The 19,540-nt window shown below is 44.7% G+C and overlaps 1 protein-coding gene across 2 annotated transcripts in view; it reads left to right on the plus strand.

Annotated features, from left to right (window-relative positions):
• Positions 1 to 19,540, plus strand: part of AFG3L2 (AFG3 like matrix AAA peptidase subunit 2) — a 40,628-nt gene that overhangs the window by 6,330 nt on the left and 14,758 nt on the right. For both annotated transcript variants that reach the window (XM_019545738.1, XM_019545746.1), the window contains exons 5-9: positions 2,675 to 2,824; positions 6,521 to 6,595; positions 12,421 to 12,545; positions 14,895 to 15,168; positions 15,869 to 16,006. In XM_019545738.1, coding sequence (XP_019401283.1) covers positions 2,675 to 2,824; positions 6,521 to 6,595; positions 12,421 to 12,545; positions 14,895 to 15,168; positions 15,869 to 16,006 — 762 coding nt within the window. The remainder of the gene's footprint in view (positions 1 to 2,674; positions 2,825 to 6,520; positions 6,596 to 12,420; positions 12,546 to 14,894; positions 15,169 to 15,868; positions 16,007 to 19,540) is intronic.

Consider the following 19,540-nt stretch of genomic DNA (forward strand, 5'->3'; position numbering starts at 1 on the left):
GGGCTGCAGCAGCTGGTGGGGGTGGGGCATGTGGGCCTTGTAGGGGAGGGTGGTAGCCTCTGCGGGGAGCCATTTGGCCCTTGTTGGGGGTCTGTGGCCCCTGTGTGGCTGTAGACCCTGAGCAGCCAGTGCTTTACACTCTAGATATATCAATAAAACATTGCCCAACTGATCACTGTCTCTCTGTTTCTCTCCCTCTCTCTCTCCCTCTCTCTCTCTTTCTCTCTCTCTCTCTCTCTCTTTATAGTGGTCTTTTGTTTTAATTGTGGAGGAACATGGATTTTTAGGTATTTTACAGAGAGACTTTGAGATTTTTTTTTTATCAGGGATTTTTCAGTTTTCCAGTAGGAAACACCAGAATTCCTGCTAGGGAGGCCAGTGGTAGGACCCTGCCTGCTCAGAGCTGGCACCTTGGACCCAGGTGGCTGTGGCTGACCTCCTGGCAAAATGGGGCCAGGAGGACATGCTTTAATAGTTCAGAGCAGGGCACCAGACCCAGAATGTCTGGGCGATGGCTGCTCAGGTGGCTGGGCAGGGGGAACATATGGCAGTAGTGCCACACAGAGGCCAGCCCTGCAGCCACAGCCCACTGGCAGCTGGCCCAGAGAGGCAGATGCCTCATCCCGGTCTGGCAGGTACGCAGCAGGTCACAGCCAGGCAGTAGCTCCCACTGCCAGACTGCTGCAGTGGGTAAAGGGTGCAGGGAACTCTCAGGGCTGCTTCAGCAGTCCAGCTGGCACAAGGGGTAGTGTCCCCAAGTACCAATTGGCTGGGTCCCAAAAGCTCCTGAGAGTGAGTAGGCATGAGCTACTTGCCAGGGCAGCTTTTTTCACTGCTGGGACCAGGACAGGGAACCTTTTTATATTGCTGGGGACATCACAGGTGCTGGCCCTGGGCTCTAGCTCCCCCTGGCTGCACATCTGGGGAGAAACAGGCAGGGTTATTTTGCCCCAGGTGGCACAGTTTGCTCCACAACAAAGTGCATGTCTGAGCATGTGCATTGTGGCAAAAAGCCCCAGCTCTGCTTTGCACTGCTTCTATTTGAGGTGCTCCAAGCGGACATGGTTGCATGTGTGGACATGCCCTAAGTGGCTGGAGGCTGCCTGCCTCATGGGCTGCACCAGGGTGAGCCACAGGCCCTGTGGGCTACACAGGTGCATCCCCAGCTGCATTTCCTGCCTTTGTCTCTTATGTATCCACTGCTCCACTTTGTCTGACTTTACCTGGCCTCACCCTCAGCTCCCTACCTGGGGTAGGGCAGAAAGTACTAGGAGCCTGGAGACTTCAGCAGCTGCTGCAGCTAGAGCACTGTGTGGATTGGTGGTTGGGCAGGAGCTGGAGACCTCAACTTTAACCTCTTATATGGGGGCTGCCAGTTGGACTGCCCAGTTATAGAGAACTATTGACAAACAAGCTATTTTTTCTGGATTGTTTTGTACTGCTACCGAAATACCTAAATTTATGGTAATGAAGCTTAGAAAAAATATGGTGCTGTATTTACTCTGTGCATTCAACAGTTTGTTTGTGATTATAGTTTCTTTCCCCTATGTATTTCAGTTTGCTAGTTTTCCTCCTTTGTTTGTGTAGTACACAAATCCTATACAATATTAGAGGGCGAATCATTTAAAACAAATGTGGTTGTTTTTATTTTTTTTAAAATAGCAAACATTGTTAAGAGAATTTGGGTCAGGTGTTACATCTTTTGAAATTGTGTGACTGACTGCATTTCCAGTTGAGTGTGTCCATGGGCAGATCTAGGATTTTGAAAAGGGCTTATGTACTACATCATCCCATATAATACAAAAAAATTTTCTCCAGTGAAAAAGAAGTAAGATGCTGTACTAATATGCTAAGGGTCCAAGGGTAATTTTTTTCAATTATAATTGAAGCAGAAACATTAACTTTATTGAAATGTGCATTAATTTGCTATTTAATATAAAAGCACAACAAGCTAGGTAAAAGATAACCAAAAATACTGTTTAATTAGTCCTATAGTCATTGGAGTTAAATGTATATCTCCTTTTTTAGATTCATAAAACAAAGTCTAACCTTCTTGAGCATCTTGGCAGTGCACCCACTGCTTCACTGAAAGTTATTTCCACAAAGGTTTACTTGAATTAATGTTTTTAGCTAAAGTTAAAAACAATCTGTAATGCTGTTCAATAGGAGCAACATTATCAGGAGCAGCTAACAGACAGCAGAACTGCAAAAGAAAGTGTAACTTAGTGGACTATCAAGACCATTATAAAAGAGTTATGGCTATTAACATCTGTGCAATGAAGTGTTTAAAAGGAATCGGGTAGATTATAATGAGCCATGAATTCAGTTGAGTATCTCACTGCTACCTGAATAGAATTGCTGCTGCTGCTGCCATGCAGTTAGTTTTAAACTTTGGGTAGAATCAGGGGGTGTGACTTCACCACTGCATCTCCCTGGGTTTACCTCTCTTGTGTTCTCCTTTTTAAAGCACTTCAGGATCCTCTGGCAAAGGCATGAGTGGGAGTGTTGTCTTAAGAGTATCAAAATCACAATATTTTAACAAATTAATTTAGCTTAGCTCAATGCATTCTGAATTGAAGCCTTGAAAACAGCAGCTATGTATTTCCCGCTTTTTAGTTTTGGGCATTTTCTGTAATCAAGACACTAACATTTTCTTATTCTTTTCATGTCTTAGGGTGACATTCCATGGGATGACAAAGATTTCTGGTTGTTCATCACGGGAAATGCAGTTTTCTTGCTTTATGTTATATATTACTTCGGTAGAAATGCTGAGAGAGAAATTACATGGAAGGATTTTTTTAATAACTACCTGTCTAAAGGAATGGTAAGTAGAGTTCACGACAATCCTAAAGGGATATAAGTAAACTAACAGCAACATCAGCATGAATTCTTTTGTCGGAGGACTCCACAGAACCTCCTTTGGCCAAGTATGATGTAGCAGTCTTTGTGTCTTGTGTGACCCCCTTTTGCTTGACTTGCTTAGGAGCTGGCCCTTTTTTGAGGAAACTGAGTGAAAGTTCTGGCCAAAAAATCCAAGGGGTTGTATGCAAACATTAGATCTCTTCCTACAGTCTTGGATCTTTGCCTCTGCCACTTCCAGTGCCACTACTTGCTTTTATGTAGGGAAGAGGAAGAAGGAGAAACCTAGGCATGCCCTCTTTTCATCCTATGGACCACTTGAAAGACTAGAGAACAAGAATATTCTACCTAACAACAGCTTCTAAAGTTTATCCATCTGCTTCTCTATTCTACTTGGGCTGTGTCGGATAGTATTGGTTTCTAATTGGCTTCTTGGTCACAGGTCAGAGAGACAATAAACCTTTCATTTAAAACTTTTTGGGGCTACTGCTGAGCATAGTTCTGGGCAAAGAACTGAATGAGCCATAATAACGAAATTAAACTGTTAGATAGTTTCAGAACCTCACAGTGAACTGAGCCGAATCCTCTCTGTGGAAAACCATTACCAAAATGGGTTGTTACATAAAAACAAATGGGTAGTCTCTTTGGCTTCTGTAAGACAAAAGCTGAAGCCTGGCCTCCGTATAAGGTGAATATGTAAATTTCAATATTCAAACAGAAAGGCATTTCTCTGTCTTCCTTTTTATAATCTCTAAATATACATAAGCATTTATTTTTTTAAAAGGGAGAAAATACAATTAATTTTCAAGTAACTAGAATGATCTATTTTAAACATTTGCTTTTTTTTTCTTTTAAAAGGCCACTGTCATTAAAGGGGAAACAAAAAGATTGAAATCTAGTTCATTAAAATTAATAAAATTTACTCCTCTGCTTGTTGGGCTTTGAGGTCTGTTTACCTAGTATGCCTGAGAACGTCTTAATTTTATTGTTTTCTGGTATACTTAGTAATTTCTCTCTGTCTAGAATTTTTTACATAACTGCAAGGAATATTGAAGAAAAAATGATGACAAAAGCAGAAGTTGAGGTTTAGGTGCAAGTGCAAGAAACTTTAAAGTAATTTTACCATCTTCATGTCTTAAGGTTACAGTCGGAACTTTGAACATAGAGTGTACCTGCATTGTGTTTTAGATGACTGGTTATTCAGTTTGAAATTTTTTTTGTGGGGGGAGAGCGGGGTTGTCATATACATTCATGGGAGGATCAGGGCTGGGGTGGGACTGGGGGAGCTCAGCCACATACTCCTTCGGCTGCATGGCCCATATACAGTTCACCTCTGAGCTCATGGGTTCATCAACACAGCTTCTGTTGAAGCCACTCCCTAGTTTCAGTCCTAGATCCCAGGGGTGAACATCACCACTATTCCCTGTTCCTTTGCCTCCTGACATTTTTAGCATGTGTACCCCACCCTCCCACCTTCCCAGTTTTGCCCTTGTATGGATTTAATGCTGACAGTGTCAGTTACTTTAGGTAGTTTTGAACTTCTGAATTTGTTTGCATTAATTTCCAACTTTATTTTTGTACTAGTGTAACACTGTGGGTTTTTTAACACTTAAATTAATGTTGAGAGAACAGAAGAAGAACCTACCTATTTTGTGAGAATCTACCTATTTTGTGAGCTCCCCCAAACACATGCATGACACAGTAGTGCCACACACAGGCACTTGTTTCAGTAATTTGCACAGTAAAATGCAGTAGTACCCAAAAAATTCATAGGGCTAGGTTCTGTGGCACTTGTGAACCAAGTGGGGGTGGCGGGAGAAGTTATGCTGCTGCAGCTGATCCAGCTGATTGCTGTGACTTTTATTTCAGCTGTGTGGGACTACTCTTGTGCTCCTTCTAAGTGGAGACTTACTGCCCTTCGAAGTAAAATCTGCAGCAGACAGCTGTGCAGATCATCCTTCGCTTGGCAACTCACTATGAGTTAAGTAGATGGCAAGTCACTTAGATATGGATCATCTTCAATCTACTGTAGCCTTTGTAGTGTTCTTGTATGTGTATAATAAGATATTTGGGATGTCTTAAGTACAGTTTTCAAATGTAGATGCTCTAGCATGATGTAGTAATATGCATCCAAATAAGAATGTTTTTTCTGTGATTAAAAGATGTCTGTTTGAGCATCTGGAGTGTGTTTTTTTTCAGTTCAGTACTCTTTTATTGTTAATTATGTTTAGATTCATGCACCTGCCCTTCCAAGTAGGAGATTTTGGTTCCCCCTGCTTGAATGCCCACTTGTATAGTGATTGAAAGAAATGTAAGTTGATATATGTATTTGCAGCTGGATACAAAAAGGTTACCCTCCTGACAGGCTGTACTTGTGTGTTTTATACCAGTGGTTCTTAACTTCTTTAGATTCAAGGTACCCCTCTGTACCATTTTTGATTTTTAGCAGCACCCTGATGACATGGGATGCCCCTACTAACAAGTGGCCCATACTGCACTGCTGACTCCCACCCACTTTATGGTTTGTTAGGATCTTCCCTAGGATCTTGCTGCTGTGCTGCCTCAGCTTATCTCAGCGGTTCTCAGCCAGGCTGCTGCTACCACACCCAGATGGAACTGCCCCACCTGTCTTGTGGACAGCTACATTGGAAAGCGCTGGGGCAGGAGCTCTTGCTTGTGACTGCTTTAGGGTTCTCTGATAAGCCTAAAGCAGGCAAAGGCATCAGGACACATGGTACAGAGGCAGCTTCTGAGTGCTGCCATGCCTCTGGTATGGCCATGGCAGAGCTATTATTTTTTCAGTCTGTTCATTCTCCCCAATGTTGCCATTCAGGACTGCTGCCCTGGTCATCCTGCCTTAGTTATACTGAAAGCATACAAGAACCAGCCACTCTTACTACAGCTCTTCCTGGTCTGCTTCCCACTCCCTCCCCCCGCCCCCCTTTGGAAACAGAGGCATGCAGGACAGTTCCATCTGCCCTGTGCACCTCTTTCTGGGAGACACCTAATTTGTAACCATTGATTTTGTGTAGCAAACTGCTCTCTCCTGAGCTTTATTTAATACAATACTGGATCCCTACTCTTAAATTTGACGGATATTTTGAAACAGTTTTACTTTATCCTAATGAGTTTGACTGTTCAAACAACTTTTCAGTAGATGTTTTTCAAAAGGGTTTGGATAAGTGAGGATGGTACTGTATTTTAAAGTATTGCCAGATTTGGTACCAGGTGTTTCTCATTAAGACTGTATTGTCTGAGCTCTTCAAATAAAGCTGTTTTTGAGTTATAATGTTGGTGTGTCAGAGACTAAGACTACCTAATTATGAAACATCTTTCACTTGCTAATATCTGAAACAGCCCAATAGACTCTTGGACAGTTCATCTTTTGGAAGAAGAGGAAGACTGACAAATATCAGATTTAATGGAAAATTATTGATAGTTAAGCAACTGAAAGTAGTTGTTTGTAATAGAATGACTGTCATGCACTGAGCTAAAGCCTCTATGCTGTAAGGGACTCCCAACCTTTAACTTTACTGTCTCTATACACCAAAAAGAAAATAGAGTCCAAATTCATGTGGGAAATGTATCCTCTATAATTTTAGTAGTTAATCTGATCTGTCATTCATAACGTATTAAAATGTTTCTTTCTTCTTTCTTACAGGTGGAGAGGCTAGAAGTGGTCAACAAGCGCTTTGTTAAAGTGATCTTTATCCCAGGAAAGTCTCCACCGGATGGGGTAAATGTTAACTTTTACTTTGGTGAAAGGCATTGCAGGAAACAGCAGATACTGTTTTATACTTCAGACTCAAAACTTATAAAAAATCTGTAATGGTGACTGTTCACTTTAACACTTTTAGACCTGACAAGCTTATTGGTGCAACTTGCCCTACTTTAAAAAAAAAAAAAAAAAGACACATATCTATAGGCTGTAGTCAAGGGGAAGGCAAAATACAACCTGTGGGCTGGATCCAGCCTGCCAGACTATTTCATCTGGCCTGCAGATGCCCACCAATAAATTGTGCCCAGCCCATGCACTTCGCTCCCACCCTCATGCACGGGAGGGCCCCGGCCAGCACTCACAGCTTTGGGGTGGGGCCACTACTACAGCGTCTGGGGAACCTGCTTGGCTTCCCCAGCCTAAAGCAGTGGCTTCTTATGTTCCTGCTGCTGTGCTTGCTCCACGTAGTGGGTAGGGAAACTGCAACTGGGTGGGAGCATGGGGCTGGCAGGAGCCCAGAGTCATACTCAGCAGGGTGGTAAGAGTGCAGAGCAGGGTAGATGTATGAGGTTTGAGGGAGGGTGGTGGGGTTGGGGGGACCATAGCATGTGTCTCCTCCCCACCCCCTTCCTTCATGGTGCACAGCTTCAGCCAGCAGCAGCAGCAGGCCCTCGGGGTGCACGTGGCCTGCATAGGTGCAGCTGCCAGGCCATGCACAGTTCTAGCCACTTCCAGAAGCTGTGCTTGGCAGCAAGGAGCAGAGCCACGCTGTATTACGTGGGACTCCCTGTTTTTCAAGTGCAGCTTCTGGGACTTGTGCGCCACTGTGGGGAAGCCCACATATGTGACGGAACTGACGGCCTGCCCCTACTCCCTCCACCACATGCAGCTCTTGGGACTTTTCTCGTAGTGACAGGGAGCCCCACTTCTTGCTTCCTGGTGGAGTCCTACCAGCTGTGTGTGTGGGGGCAGATTGTAGGGAAGGGAGCTGGCTCCATTGCACGGGGCTTTCCCCCAGTGATGAGTGAGCCCCACGTGATAGAGGCAGGCCGACCTGGCCCGCTCCTTGCTGCCATGTGCAGCTCCTGGAACTGGCTGGAGCTACATGCTGCTGAACAGCTGTCTCTGCATGGGCCATGAGCATCCCAAGGTCCTGCCACCTCCGGCTGCTGCCTGAGCAGCAGTGGCTGTAAGCCATGGGGGGAGCGCATATCACACCCAATTAACTCTACACACCCACACCCTATCCACAGCCCCTGCACAACCTTCCCAGTATACACACATCCATACCTCCTCACAAACCCCACATATACACCCTACCATAGACACACCCACCCCCCAACCACACACGTGTGCGCGCACCCCACTACAGATACACACCCATCCCCTAACCCCCGCATTTATGAGTAAGACTTTATTTTTCAGCTATTATGCAATCACCTCTATGTACACTACAGAAATTCATATAAATCAGGACAATATTTTTTTGAAATAAAATTAAAATATGTTATAGTAGATGTTTGACTTCTAGTATATGATATCTGGTTCTAAGATGGCACCCCTCCCCCACCTCTGGAGTACTTCCAGGGGCTTAGGGGACAGGACTTCCAGTTCTAAAATGGTGACCAGGGGGCATGGCACCTTTCAAGGGGTGGACTGACCCTTGCAGCCCTCGACTGCTCACCAAAACTCATCAAGTGGCCCTTCAGCTGAAATAATTGCCCACCCCTGGTGTAGGCCTACCAGTCTCATTTACTAGAATCTGGTGTAAAGTTACTCTGGGGGAAAAAATTGAGAGTAAAACTACAACAGCGTAACCTCTGTGAATGTAGATATATATCTGCTTCTATCGCAGACTAAACACTTTTTGAAAACAGTGGCAATATTACTGGCTTCCCTGCCTGATGGTGACATGCACTGCGGTAATGCTGACTACAGCAGCTCTTTTGGGAGAGCTGGTTGTCTCTCTGCTCCAGTTACGAGTATACAAAGTATATACATTCTTTAAATATCCTGTCTTGTTTTCCTCATTCTCTTAGTTCTCTGTTTCTGTGACATGGGTATATGGCCCATTGATTTTTTGTAAAGTAAAAATTGTCTTGTTAGCTCACTGTCTTATGTATATGCATAGCTTTTAGAAGTCTCTATATGCTTCATTATTTAGTAGTTTGCTTCTTTAGGTGGTGGAACATGTTGTGGACTATGAAAGTCTTCTAGTAACATGTCATGATTTTATAAATGTACTTAAAAAAAAAACCCTGAATGTTTACGATTCCACCTTCTCCTTTACTAGGTAAGCGTAAACTAATGGGAGAGTTTTTGTTTAAGATCTTGAACAGCTGTTCATTTCTAGCAGTAGAAATTTATCAGGCAGCTTGCCTGCTACTCCTCTGCTTCCAGTAATGGGAACAGAATGAGAGAGCAGCAGGTGGAGAGCAGCTACTCCACTGTCCTCCCAGACTGGTCCATGAAGGGACCAGAAGCCACCACCAAAGCTCCCTGCCCACTCCAGTCTGGGAAGCCCTGGTCTGAAGAATGGGAGTGGGGCTTTTTCCTGCTGCTCCACCCCTCTTCCAAATGAGACCAAACCAGGAGGGGAGCATACAGGCTTTCACTCCTGCAAGAGTTTCTCTCACAAGGGAGATCCTCCACATTGACAGGTTCCTTTTCTCCCAGAGGGTGTGTATTTCCCTTGGGAACAATTGAATGAACCCTTGTAATTTCTACTGGGAAAGCAGTGATTCTCCTTGTAGAAACACAATGCCTGTATGTAGCCTTATGTCATGTACCGAGATTCAGTTTCTCCTGGGAGAATTATTGCTCTTAGAAGTCCACCAATACATTGGTCCCATGTCTAATCGGCAACGATATAAGGAAAATTCACAGCATCAGGAATTGGCTTTTTTTGGCTAATGTGGCCAATAAATGCCTCATCCATATGTGCAGCTGCAGCACAGCATGTAGGTGGCCAGGAGCATAGCCCAGCAGTGTTGAGAGCAGCTGAGTCTGGCTGTTAAATCTGTTGTGAAGGAAGGGGTATGAGGTTCAGATTGATGCCCCTGCAGTGAGGGAGGGAGTGGGGCAGGGGCAGGCGCTGCCCAGCTGTGGTTGGATGCAGGATAGAGCAGCTCATCATGGGGGGGAGGGGAGGGTGGTGGCAGCTCCCACAGGGCGTGGGGTGGGGGTGTGCCCCTGGATCTCTGTGTGGGCCAAGGGCAGGCTGCTGCTGTGGGTAGGGCCAGGGGCGGTGCTGGGCTCTTCCCAGTGAGGGGCTGGGCCGGGGCTGCGCTTGGGGCAGACAGAGGGGGCTATGGCAAAGTTTGGGGTGGCTGCAGCCTGCCTCCATGCTGTAACGTGCCTTCCAGTGCTGCTGCCACTGCCCTGAGCAAAGCCCGGCCCAGCCCTCCACTGGGAAGAGCCTGGCGCCGCCCCAGTCCCAGCCTGCAGCAGCAGCCTGCCCTCACCCTGCGTGCAGATCCGGGGACACCCCCCCTTCCCCCCATACCCACCCGGGGTGTACACAGCAGCAAGAGCTGTCCCCCCATCCCCAAATGTGCCGCTTCTGACTCCATTCTGCACCTTGCCCTGGCTGTGCAGCACCTGCCCCAGCCCCAGTCCTTCCCTCACCACTGGGGCCTCGATCTGCCCCACCACTTACCAGCCAGACACTGGTCTCCGAGCTGCCCAGCTGCATGTTGGCAGTCGGATCAATATCGGCCATCAGTATTGGCCCAAAAACTCTCTATCAGTGCACCCCTAATTGCTCTCCCAGTAAAAAACCTGAGTGTACAGATGTTCCAGTTTTTTTTCCCCAGAGCAAAATTGGCTACTCAAGGAGAAAACTAGCTGGGAACAACTAGGAGAATGAATATCTGTATATGTTCTCCTCTGAGAGAAGCCACAACACAGTCCTCCAGTATCCCAAGGTGATGTATATGCAGCCTAAGTTACCTGTTTCTGGTTACCTGGAGAGGCAGCACTAATGCTGGGTAAAGTGTTCCAAGGAATAGAGTTCCCAAAGTTGAGGCCTTACACCTTTTATTTTTAAAGAGTCCACATTTAATATTGAAATGTTTAGTATAGATGTCAGATTTGATCATTCCAGACATGTAATTCACCACTGGCCATATCCTATAACAGCATTCAATATTATTAAGAAGTTACATAGGGCCACATATTGCTTCTCATGTTTATTTTTAGATTGTGCTCAAGGGGCTTTTGTAGGCTGCTAACTTTTGCTGAGCAAAAGTCTGGAAATCCCTCCAGGGTAAAGTGAAGTCTGCAGCAGTTACTTCATCAATGGAGCCAATGTTCAGACTTATTTGTCCACCTACTCTTTAACCCATAAACCATCATTGGCCCTGGTTTCTCAACCAGTTCATGTTTAGGGCTACATTTTTTGCAGTGTTAGATTTAAAAAAAACGTTTTTAAGGCAAGTCACAGAATGATCATGGTGAAAAAGGTAAATCATGGAAAGTAGTTTCTGCACTGTTTAAAGTCAAACTGTCAGGCTGTAAAAAGAAGTGCATGCAGTGTCAAGCTTTATGATAGAAGTAAAGACCTGAGATGACTTAGCAAAATTAATTTTGTACATGTAACTTTGGTGTCCCAAAATGAAGTAATACTTTTTCTTTTTCTTTTTTTGATCTCTTAAGGTGAACTGGTTGTTGCTGAGACAGGTCTGATCCTCTGTGAGAGCTGCATTTTTTGGGCTCTTGCTGTCTAAGACTCCTAAGCAGCCCTAGATTTTCCTTTTAATGTCTACTCAGTTCTCCTTGTGTCCCCCCACCCATAACAGGCAGAAAGGCCATAACCAAAGCCTCTTTAAAGTTGCTCGCATATTACATACAACTTACATGTTAGCAGTGGAAAGAGTCTAGCCTTCTTCTAATAGAAGTCTAGTCATCTTCTAATACTGCTGACTTGGGTACTATATAATTTTGGTACTTTAGGTGATACACTAGGGCACAAACAGAAGTGATAGTTTTCACCCAATGTAACCCCTGAAAGCACTGTGACCTAACACAAATGCATGGCTGCAGAGCACTTTAAAATGGCCCAATTCCATAACAGTCTGAACCTTTATTATATGAGGGTTCAGATGAAGATGCTCCAAAGCGGAGTGCCTTCGTTGACTTGTATCAGCGTATGCTGGGAGCAGGCCTGGGCTAACACAGCCCAGCCTTGCTCCTGATGCAGTTTTCAGAATGGGGGGGGTAGGGAAGGGGGAGCAGTAGAGGGAGCTCATTCTGGGGGTGCCCAGCCAGCGTTGGAGGGTGGGATTAGATGGATTGGAGCCCCCACCTCCCCGAGGTGGGAGACTCCAATCTCTGTCCTGCCATTATAATGCAGGCTGGGGAAACCCCAAAATAGACATCCTTCCCCTGCTTTCTCCCCCTCCCATCCTGAGACAGCAGGGGCTGGGGAGGAGGAGGAAAGGGAAAGGGCTAAGGGAAGAGGCTGCAGAAGACAAAGCCTCTCTCCCTTCCTCTGTCTCCTCCAAATTGGAGCTTGATTCCCCCACCCTCCCAACATGATGGTTTGGAGGATTGGTCTACCTCATGGCACTATGTGTGAAGCACCATGAGTCAAACTGCAGATCTGCATTTCTGTCTGTGCCCTAAATGCCATAAGTGTACTTGCCAAATCTAAATGCATTCTCTTCTGCAAGAAGTTTAAATCAGTTTTGCAAACTACATTATATATATATTTCTTGGCTATGAGAGACAAACCTAGTTCTTCAGCTTGAGCTTAAGCTTCTGTCCTTTTTTTTCACCTTTGCTGAATAGGGATGTAGCTGAAAGAACCTTTTGTAACGTTTGTAATTTTATTCTTTTTATAGCTTGTAGTCTGGTTTCATATTGGTAGTGTGGACGCTTTTGAACGGAATCTGGAAACTGCACAGCAAGAATTAGGAATAGAAGCAGAGAAAAGAATACCTGTACTCTACACAGCGACAACTGATGGGTAAGAAACTTGTTATCAAGATACCTATTATTTAAGGAAACAGTGCATCTCTTTCACAGTGCATTAGATGGCAGTACTACCAGTGATGCTCTCTTTTTTGACTTAGTTGTTCTAGTATGTCTGTCAGTGAGCAGGGACTTGGTTATCTCTATTCAAAGATACCTTGTAATTTTTCTGTGGGCTTAACATCTCATTATTGATACCAAACTTTGGGGCAAAGCATCCACTCCTGAAGACAGGAGGGCGATCCAAGCTGACCTGAACACGCTCAGCAAATGGGCGGACAAGAACCTGATGGTGTTTAACGCCAAAAAATGCAAGGTTCTCCACCCTGGGAGGAAAAACCTGCAGCATCCTTATAGGCTCGGCAGTGCTACACTGGCTAGCGCTACGGAAGAAAGAGACTTTTGGGGGGTCATCATTGACCACAAGATGAACGTGAGCCTGCAATGCAATGCTGCAGCTAGTAAAGTGACCAAAACGCTGGCTTGCATCCATAGATGCTTCTCAAGCAAATCCCGGGACGTCATTCTCCCCTTGTACTTGGCCTTGGTGAGTGCAGCTGGAGTACTGCATCCAGTTTTGGGCTCCACAATTCAAAAAGGATGTGAAGAGCCACGTGCATGATCAGAGGTCAGGAAAACAGACCTTACGACGACAGGCTGAGAACCATGGGGCTCTTTAGCCTGGAAAAGCACAGGCTCAGGGGTGATGTGATGGCCACCTATAAGTTTATCAGGGGTGACCACCAGTATCTGGGGGAACACTTGTTCACCAGAGTGCCCCATGGGTTGATGAGATCGAATGGTCATAAACTACTACAAGACCATTTCAGGCTGGACATAAGAAAGAATTTCTTTACTGTCCAAGCCCCCAAGGTCTGGAACAGCCTGCCATTGGAGGTGGTTCAAGCATCTACTTTGAACATCTTCAGGAGTAAATGGGATGCTTATCTTGCTGGGATCCTATGACCCCAACTGACTTCCTGCCCTTTGGGCGGGGGGCTGGACTTGATGATCTTCTGAGGTCCCTTCCAGCCCTAATGGCTATGAAATCTATGAATTGCATATTTCTGTGTGTCCACTGTTGGTCCTTTTTATGCAGTAAGACCAGCTTAAATTTTTAGCACTCTTATAATCCCTATGAAGAGTAAAGGATTGATGTATAATAAATAATGTAAAAATTGGTATAAATAGATTTATATTGAATTAGTCTTGGATGGGTTAGTTTTCATGAGCTGGCTCCAACACAGCAGACTATAGCTGCTTCTCTTATTAGGTGTATCAGTAGTAACCACTGAATGGCTTATTTCAGTAACTGGTTTCATGTTGGTCTAGTTTAGAGGTTCCAAACTTCCTTGGTATGTCATGGGCTGGCTCTTGACTCACTGCACTTGCATTGCAAGCAGAAGCAGTGTTGACCACTGCAGGTTCTTGAGCCATGGGTATCAAGATACTTGTCACCTGTCCACTCCTGACATGTCTGCAGCAGGGCTCTTCCTGTCATAATTTGGCAGCAGGCCCTACCCCTGAATTCCTATACCCCTCCAGCAGCCCCAGAGGTCAGATGATATAGCTTGCAGCTCATATCCAGCCTGCTAGCTGCATCTGGTCTAAGCTAATATTGAAGTAAAGACTTGCTAATCTACGTGAAAATAAGTGTTGTACGTCAGGACCTTTTAGTTTGTGAGGTGAACTTCTGAGTCTTGTACTTCAGCCAGGAGTTTGCAATGCCTCAGTGGTTGGTTTGGTGTTTTGCTTGTTAGTCTGTTATGCCTGGGATCCTGTACATATGTCGGTGATTTCTCCCTCTTATTATATTACATGATGATGTTGTGCTGTTCCCCATTTTCTATATAACAACAGAAAAGATAGTCCGGTGTTTCAGGTGCTCTCCTGAGCATGCAGAGAATAGGGTTCAATTTTCTGTGTTGCCACAGCGCAGGGTGACTGAGCCAGGTGACTTAATCTCCGTTCTTCAGTTCTCCATCAGAAAGAAGGAGATATAAGAGTAATTTCTGAACTGGGAAGGTATACCATGAGGGTAAAAACGTAAAGGACAATGAAGAGGTCAGATAATGTCCAAGGTAAAAAGCTTGCAAAAAGCAGAAGTTGGTATGTGGAAGATGATTAGTAAGTTTTAGCCAATCAGCCTGAACATGGGAAAGGGGAGATAAAGAGATTGAAGGAAGGAGAAAGAAAGAACGAAAAACACTTTGAAAATTTGCAAACCTCTTGACCTTTTAACTTAAAGGGTGCAGATTTATAGAACATTGTCTTTTTGAATAATGTCAATTATGTAACTTATTTTCATATGCATTAATAACTTGTATGACTTTTTTTCTTTCAGTTCATTTCTTCTGAGCCTGCTACCTACAGTTCTTATAATTTCTTTTTTATGGTATATAATAAAAAGAGGGCCTACAGGCATGGGTCGAACAGGACGGGGAATGGGAGGACTTTTCAGTGTGGGTGAAACCACAGCCAAGGTCCTGAAAGATGAAATAGATGTTAAGTTTAAGGATGTAGCTGGCTGTGAAGAGGCCAAGTTAGAGATCATGGAGTTTGTCAACTTCCTGAAAAACCCAAAACAGTATCAGGATCTAGGAGCAAAAATCCCAAAGGTGAGGAAACAGTTCAGTAGGTGCAGTAGATGTAACTGTTTTAACCAATGTACTGAAGCTTTTTCTTGTGTAATCTAAAATTGTTTCAGTTATGTATATATTTCCTAGGCACTCTGAATTAGATCAGTAATTTTGAAGGAGATGATTCATTCCAACTCTTTTCTTTTGATCAAAAATCTGAAGAAAAATTAATAACCCATAATGTATATGTAGTGCAACAATGCTTCTGAAGCACGTAATGCCAATAACAGGCTTTTTTCATGTAGACAGCCTGACATATGTTTGTGTCAGTCAAAATTTTTTATATATTTATATATAGTAAATGTACGCCTAATATTTTATAATCAATTGACAAAGAATTCTCTGTTTTTTTAGCCTGATCCCAGGTTGTGCCCATGTGCTTATATTGCACCAGCTAAATAGAAGAACATAGTTTTAATGTTCTGGATCAAAATTTTTTGAGCTAAATCTTCAAAACCTGTTAAATGGCAACAAGTTACCTGAGTTTTAATACAGCATTCAGGTTTAAATGAGATTGAAATTGAGATCTTAGCCTCCTAAAATCACTTTTGGTTTCCGTTCTAAATCTTCCCGTCACTGATTATCCTAAAATATACTGTAGAACATATTTGGGTGAGATTTATATATATATGATGTTTCTTCCTGTGACAGAAGTTAACTGTGCTTTTTATTCCCCCAGGGAGCCATTCTGACAGGTCCTCCAGGCACTGGGAAAACACTGTTAGCTAAAGCTACAGCTGGAGAAGCTGATGTCCCTTTCATTACAGTTAATGGCTCTGAGTTTTTAGAGATGTTTGTTGGTGTGGGTCCAGCTCGAGTAAGTCTTTGGCACTGTTATATTATTTCACTGTCAGTTGTTAAAAGGATGCTCTCAAAGTTAGTAGGCTAAAAACCTGATATATCTTAAGTTACAGTTATCTATTCAGTGTATTTTGGTAGTAGCACCAGGTGTACTTAAAAGGTTCACCATGAAGTCGATTATAATATATGTTAAAAAAATCTGTAATTTATTCTGTAAGTGTAAGTCATCAATGCCTGTGATACTTTATCACTCTACTCTGCTTTGTGAAGTTTGTACTAAAACTTTCTCTCAAGCCCTACAGTGAAGTGCATATGTAGTTATCCAGAACTGGACACAGTACTCCAGCTGCAGCCTGACCAGTGCCACATAGAGAGGGAGAATCACCTCCCTGGACCTGTTTGTGAAGCACTTACGGATGCACGATGAGGGGCGATTGGCTCTGCTGACTACTTCATCACATTGACAACTCATGTTCATCCTAGAGTCAACAGTGACTGCAAGATCTCTTTCTGACCATCTCAGCACCACTGAGGGAGAAAACAGTGACTCCAAGATTTCTGACTCCAGGATGAACATGAGTCATCAATGTGATGAAGTAGTTGGCAGAGCCAGTCACACCTTATCATGCATCCGTAAGTGCTTCACAAACAGGTCCAGGGAGGTGATTCTTCCTCTCTACACGGCACTGGTCAGGCTGCAGCTGGAGTACTGTGTCCAGTACTGGACACGTCAGTTCAAGCGGGATGCAGACAACCTGGAGAGGGTCCAAAGAAGAGCTACTCATCTGATTGGAGGCCTGCTGGGAAAGCCCTATGAGGAAAGGCTAAGGGTCCTTAACCTTTTCAGCCTCTCCAAGAGAAGGTTAGGAGGGGACCTTGTGGCAGTGTACAAATTAATAAGGGGAGAGCAACACAAAGTAGGCGATGATCTGTTTACCAGGGCACCCCCTGGAACAACAAAGAACAATGGCCATAAGCTATTGGAGAGTAGGTTTAGACTGGACATTAGAAAAAAGTTCTTCACAGTCAGGGTTGCCAGGATCTGGAATGGGGGTCTTCAAGAGGAGACTGGACAGGCATGTGGCTGGGATCATGTGATTCCAGGTTTGGTGACCCTTTTGTTGCCTGACAGGATCAAGGGGTCGGACTAGAGGGCCCACTGAGGTCCCTTCCAACCCTAGAATCTACAAATCTATGAATAAAATACTTAGTTGCTCAATTAACTGGATTCTTGGCAATATGTCTTTCTCCCCACTTTTAAATTTAGTTAGCATTTCTTTGAAACTCTTGCTTTTTTTTAAGTGTCTGGCCTTACAGTTGTCTGAGTTTAAAAAAAAAAAAAAGGTTTCTAGCTGAAATTTGAACAAGACTTAATCAAAGGGTCTTAGGTGTTGTTTTTTTTGTTACCATAAATCAAAAAGCAAACACAAATGTTTCTAATTCCCCCCTCCCCCTGACACAATCATGGAATATTATTAAATGTAAAGGTTATCTTTCTGATCTTAGTGCTTGAGCTGTTTTGGTACAGCTTTCAGACAAAACTGTAATGTAACAGGCTATAGTCACTGTGGCAGGGCACTGCAGGTGTCTGCCACTTTAAGGGCTGAGCCAAGTAGCCAGCAGGTGCTTGATTGTGGTGGCCATTTTAGATCCCTGGCTGCCTATATAAACAGAGCAGTTTGCTGCTGGCAGGCCAGGCAGTAACATCGCCTGGCTGCAAGGCTGCATGCAACATCCTGGAGGTAAGGGCAGGAGCTGTAGGGGTTGGTTTGGAGGCTCTTAGACATGACCTAAAACTGCACCCTGTTGGGAGTGGGTGGCCTGGTGGGGCTCCCAGTGGTGCAGGAGCCTCCAGGAAATGCCAGGCCAGTTGCCACACTGGTGAAAGGCAAGTAGAGGTTCCTTAACCTCAGCTGTAACTTTTGGGTGTGCTATTTGAACCATCTGATCCAGGGAAGGCCAGGTAAGCTTCAGGAAGCACCTGAGCCTGCTGAGGTAAGTGACCTCATGGGGCCAGGCACACTTCATGAAGCATCTGAGCTGGGAATGGGGGGACCCTGATCCCTGAGCGCAGGCAGGAGGCGTAGACCCAACCGAGGGACTTGACTGGGCAATGCTGGGGCCAGGACTGGAAGGCTTAAAAAGGCCAGGGGCCCTCCACGTGGGACGCCCATATAGAGTGAAGAAGCTTGGGGTCCCAACTGACCTGAGACAGGGCCAGACTTTATAGGGAAGCCGAAGGTCCCATGGAAGGGGCCACAGCTAATGGATGAAGGAGACAATTGAGTAGACTGCCTGAGATGCCATCTTCGAGGCTTGGGCCGTGGTGTAGGGGTGGAACGGAACCGCGGATAGCCACCCCAATATTGGGGTATATAATGGGCAGCCTCCCTCATAATTAACATCTCCATTTTGTTCCATCTAGACATGGCAGGCAAGACAGGTGGGCAGCGTGCCCAGAGGCAGGTGGGGAAACTAGCACTGTGGCTAGTCTGGGAGCCCTGCTTTGCCACAGTTGCAAGCTAACATAGATTTGCAACCTGAGTTACTGATAAAATTGCTGCTTGCGCTAACCTGATTTTTGGGTGCTATGGATGAGTAGTCATTAGAGTATCATGAAGCATGTTATGAACTTACTTAAACTGACAGCTTTGACTTGTATACACAATCTTATTTTTTGCAGGGAGGGAGCAGGAATTACTGTACCTGAATGAAGCAGGGTTAAAATTGGACCAATTACTTCATTTATATGTGCAAGAGCCTGCAGCTATAAACTGTTGCACTTGACACCTGCTGCATAGTCTAGAGCAGCAGCAGCTCCCCCTTCCCTTTTGAAACTGCTCCATGTATACTGTCTGTACCCAAAGACTGTGACAATACCGTCCAAGAAGGCTGAACTAAGGCCATCTGAGAAGCCTTGCTTCTGACATTTCAGAGCTTTTGAGTGCTTGACTTTGCAACTTTAATGTTCTCTTAATATAAACTGTACATAAAGAAAACACTGGCACTTGAGTTGCATTTATTTCTGTTCCACATTCCTTTTGACTTTTTGGGATATGCTTCTAATTGCAGCTTTAGCAGCTTAACTAATAAAGCTTTGAAGCTGATCTGTGTTCTCATGCTGCTTTTCATAGACCTTGCCAAATTATTCCCGTGAATTCATTTCCTGTTCTTTGTTTCTTTTTCAGTTAATTTGCCTGTTTTCTTGCTATAGTAAAAGCTCCATTAACTGGCACCTTACAAGCCAGCATGTTTTATTAACTGGCATGCTGGCTTGTAAGGTAAAATGAAACCACAAGTGCCCACCGTGGCATGTCCAGTTTCTCCGAGCCTGCACGGCCCAGGGCAAAGCAGCCTGCGCTGCCGACCCCCTATGCCTTGGGCATAGGAGGCTGTGTGGGGCCTGCCTCCCTGTCCCTCAGGCCTGCGGGAGGGTTGGTGATGCTGCGGGAAGGTTGGTGATGCTGCAGGAGAGGCAGCAATGCCCTGGAAGCAGCAGGAGAAGTAGTGGCCCAAACAGGCAATGACGCCTGTTTGGTCTGCTTAGTTA

This window comes from Crocodylus porosus, unplaced genomic scaffold, assembly GCF_001723895.1.
Source record: "Crocodylus porosus isolate Cpor-Errol unplaced genomic scaffold, CroPor_comp1, whole genome shotgun sequence".
Lineage (NCBI taxonomy): Eukaryota > Metazoa > Chordata > Crocodylia > Crocodylidae > Crocodylus > Crocodylus porosus.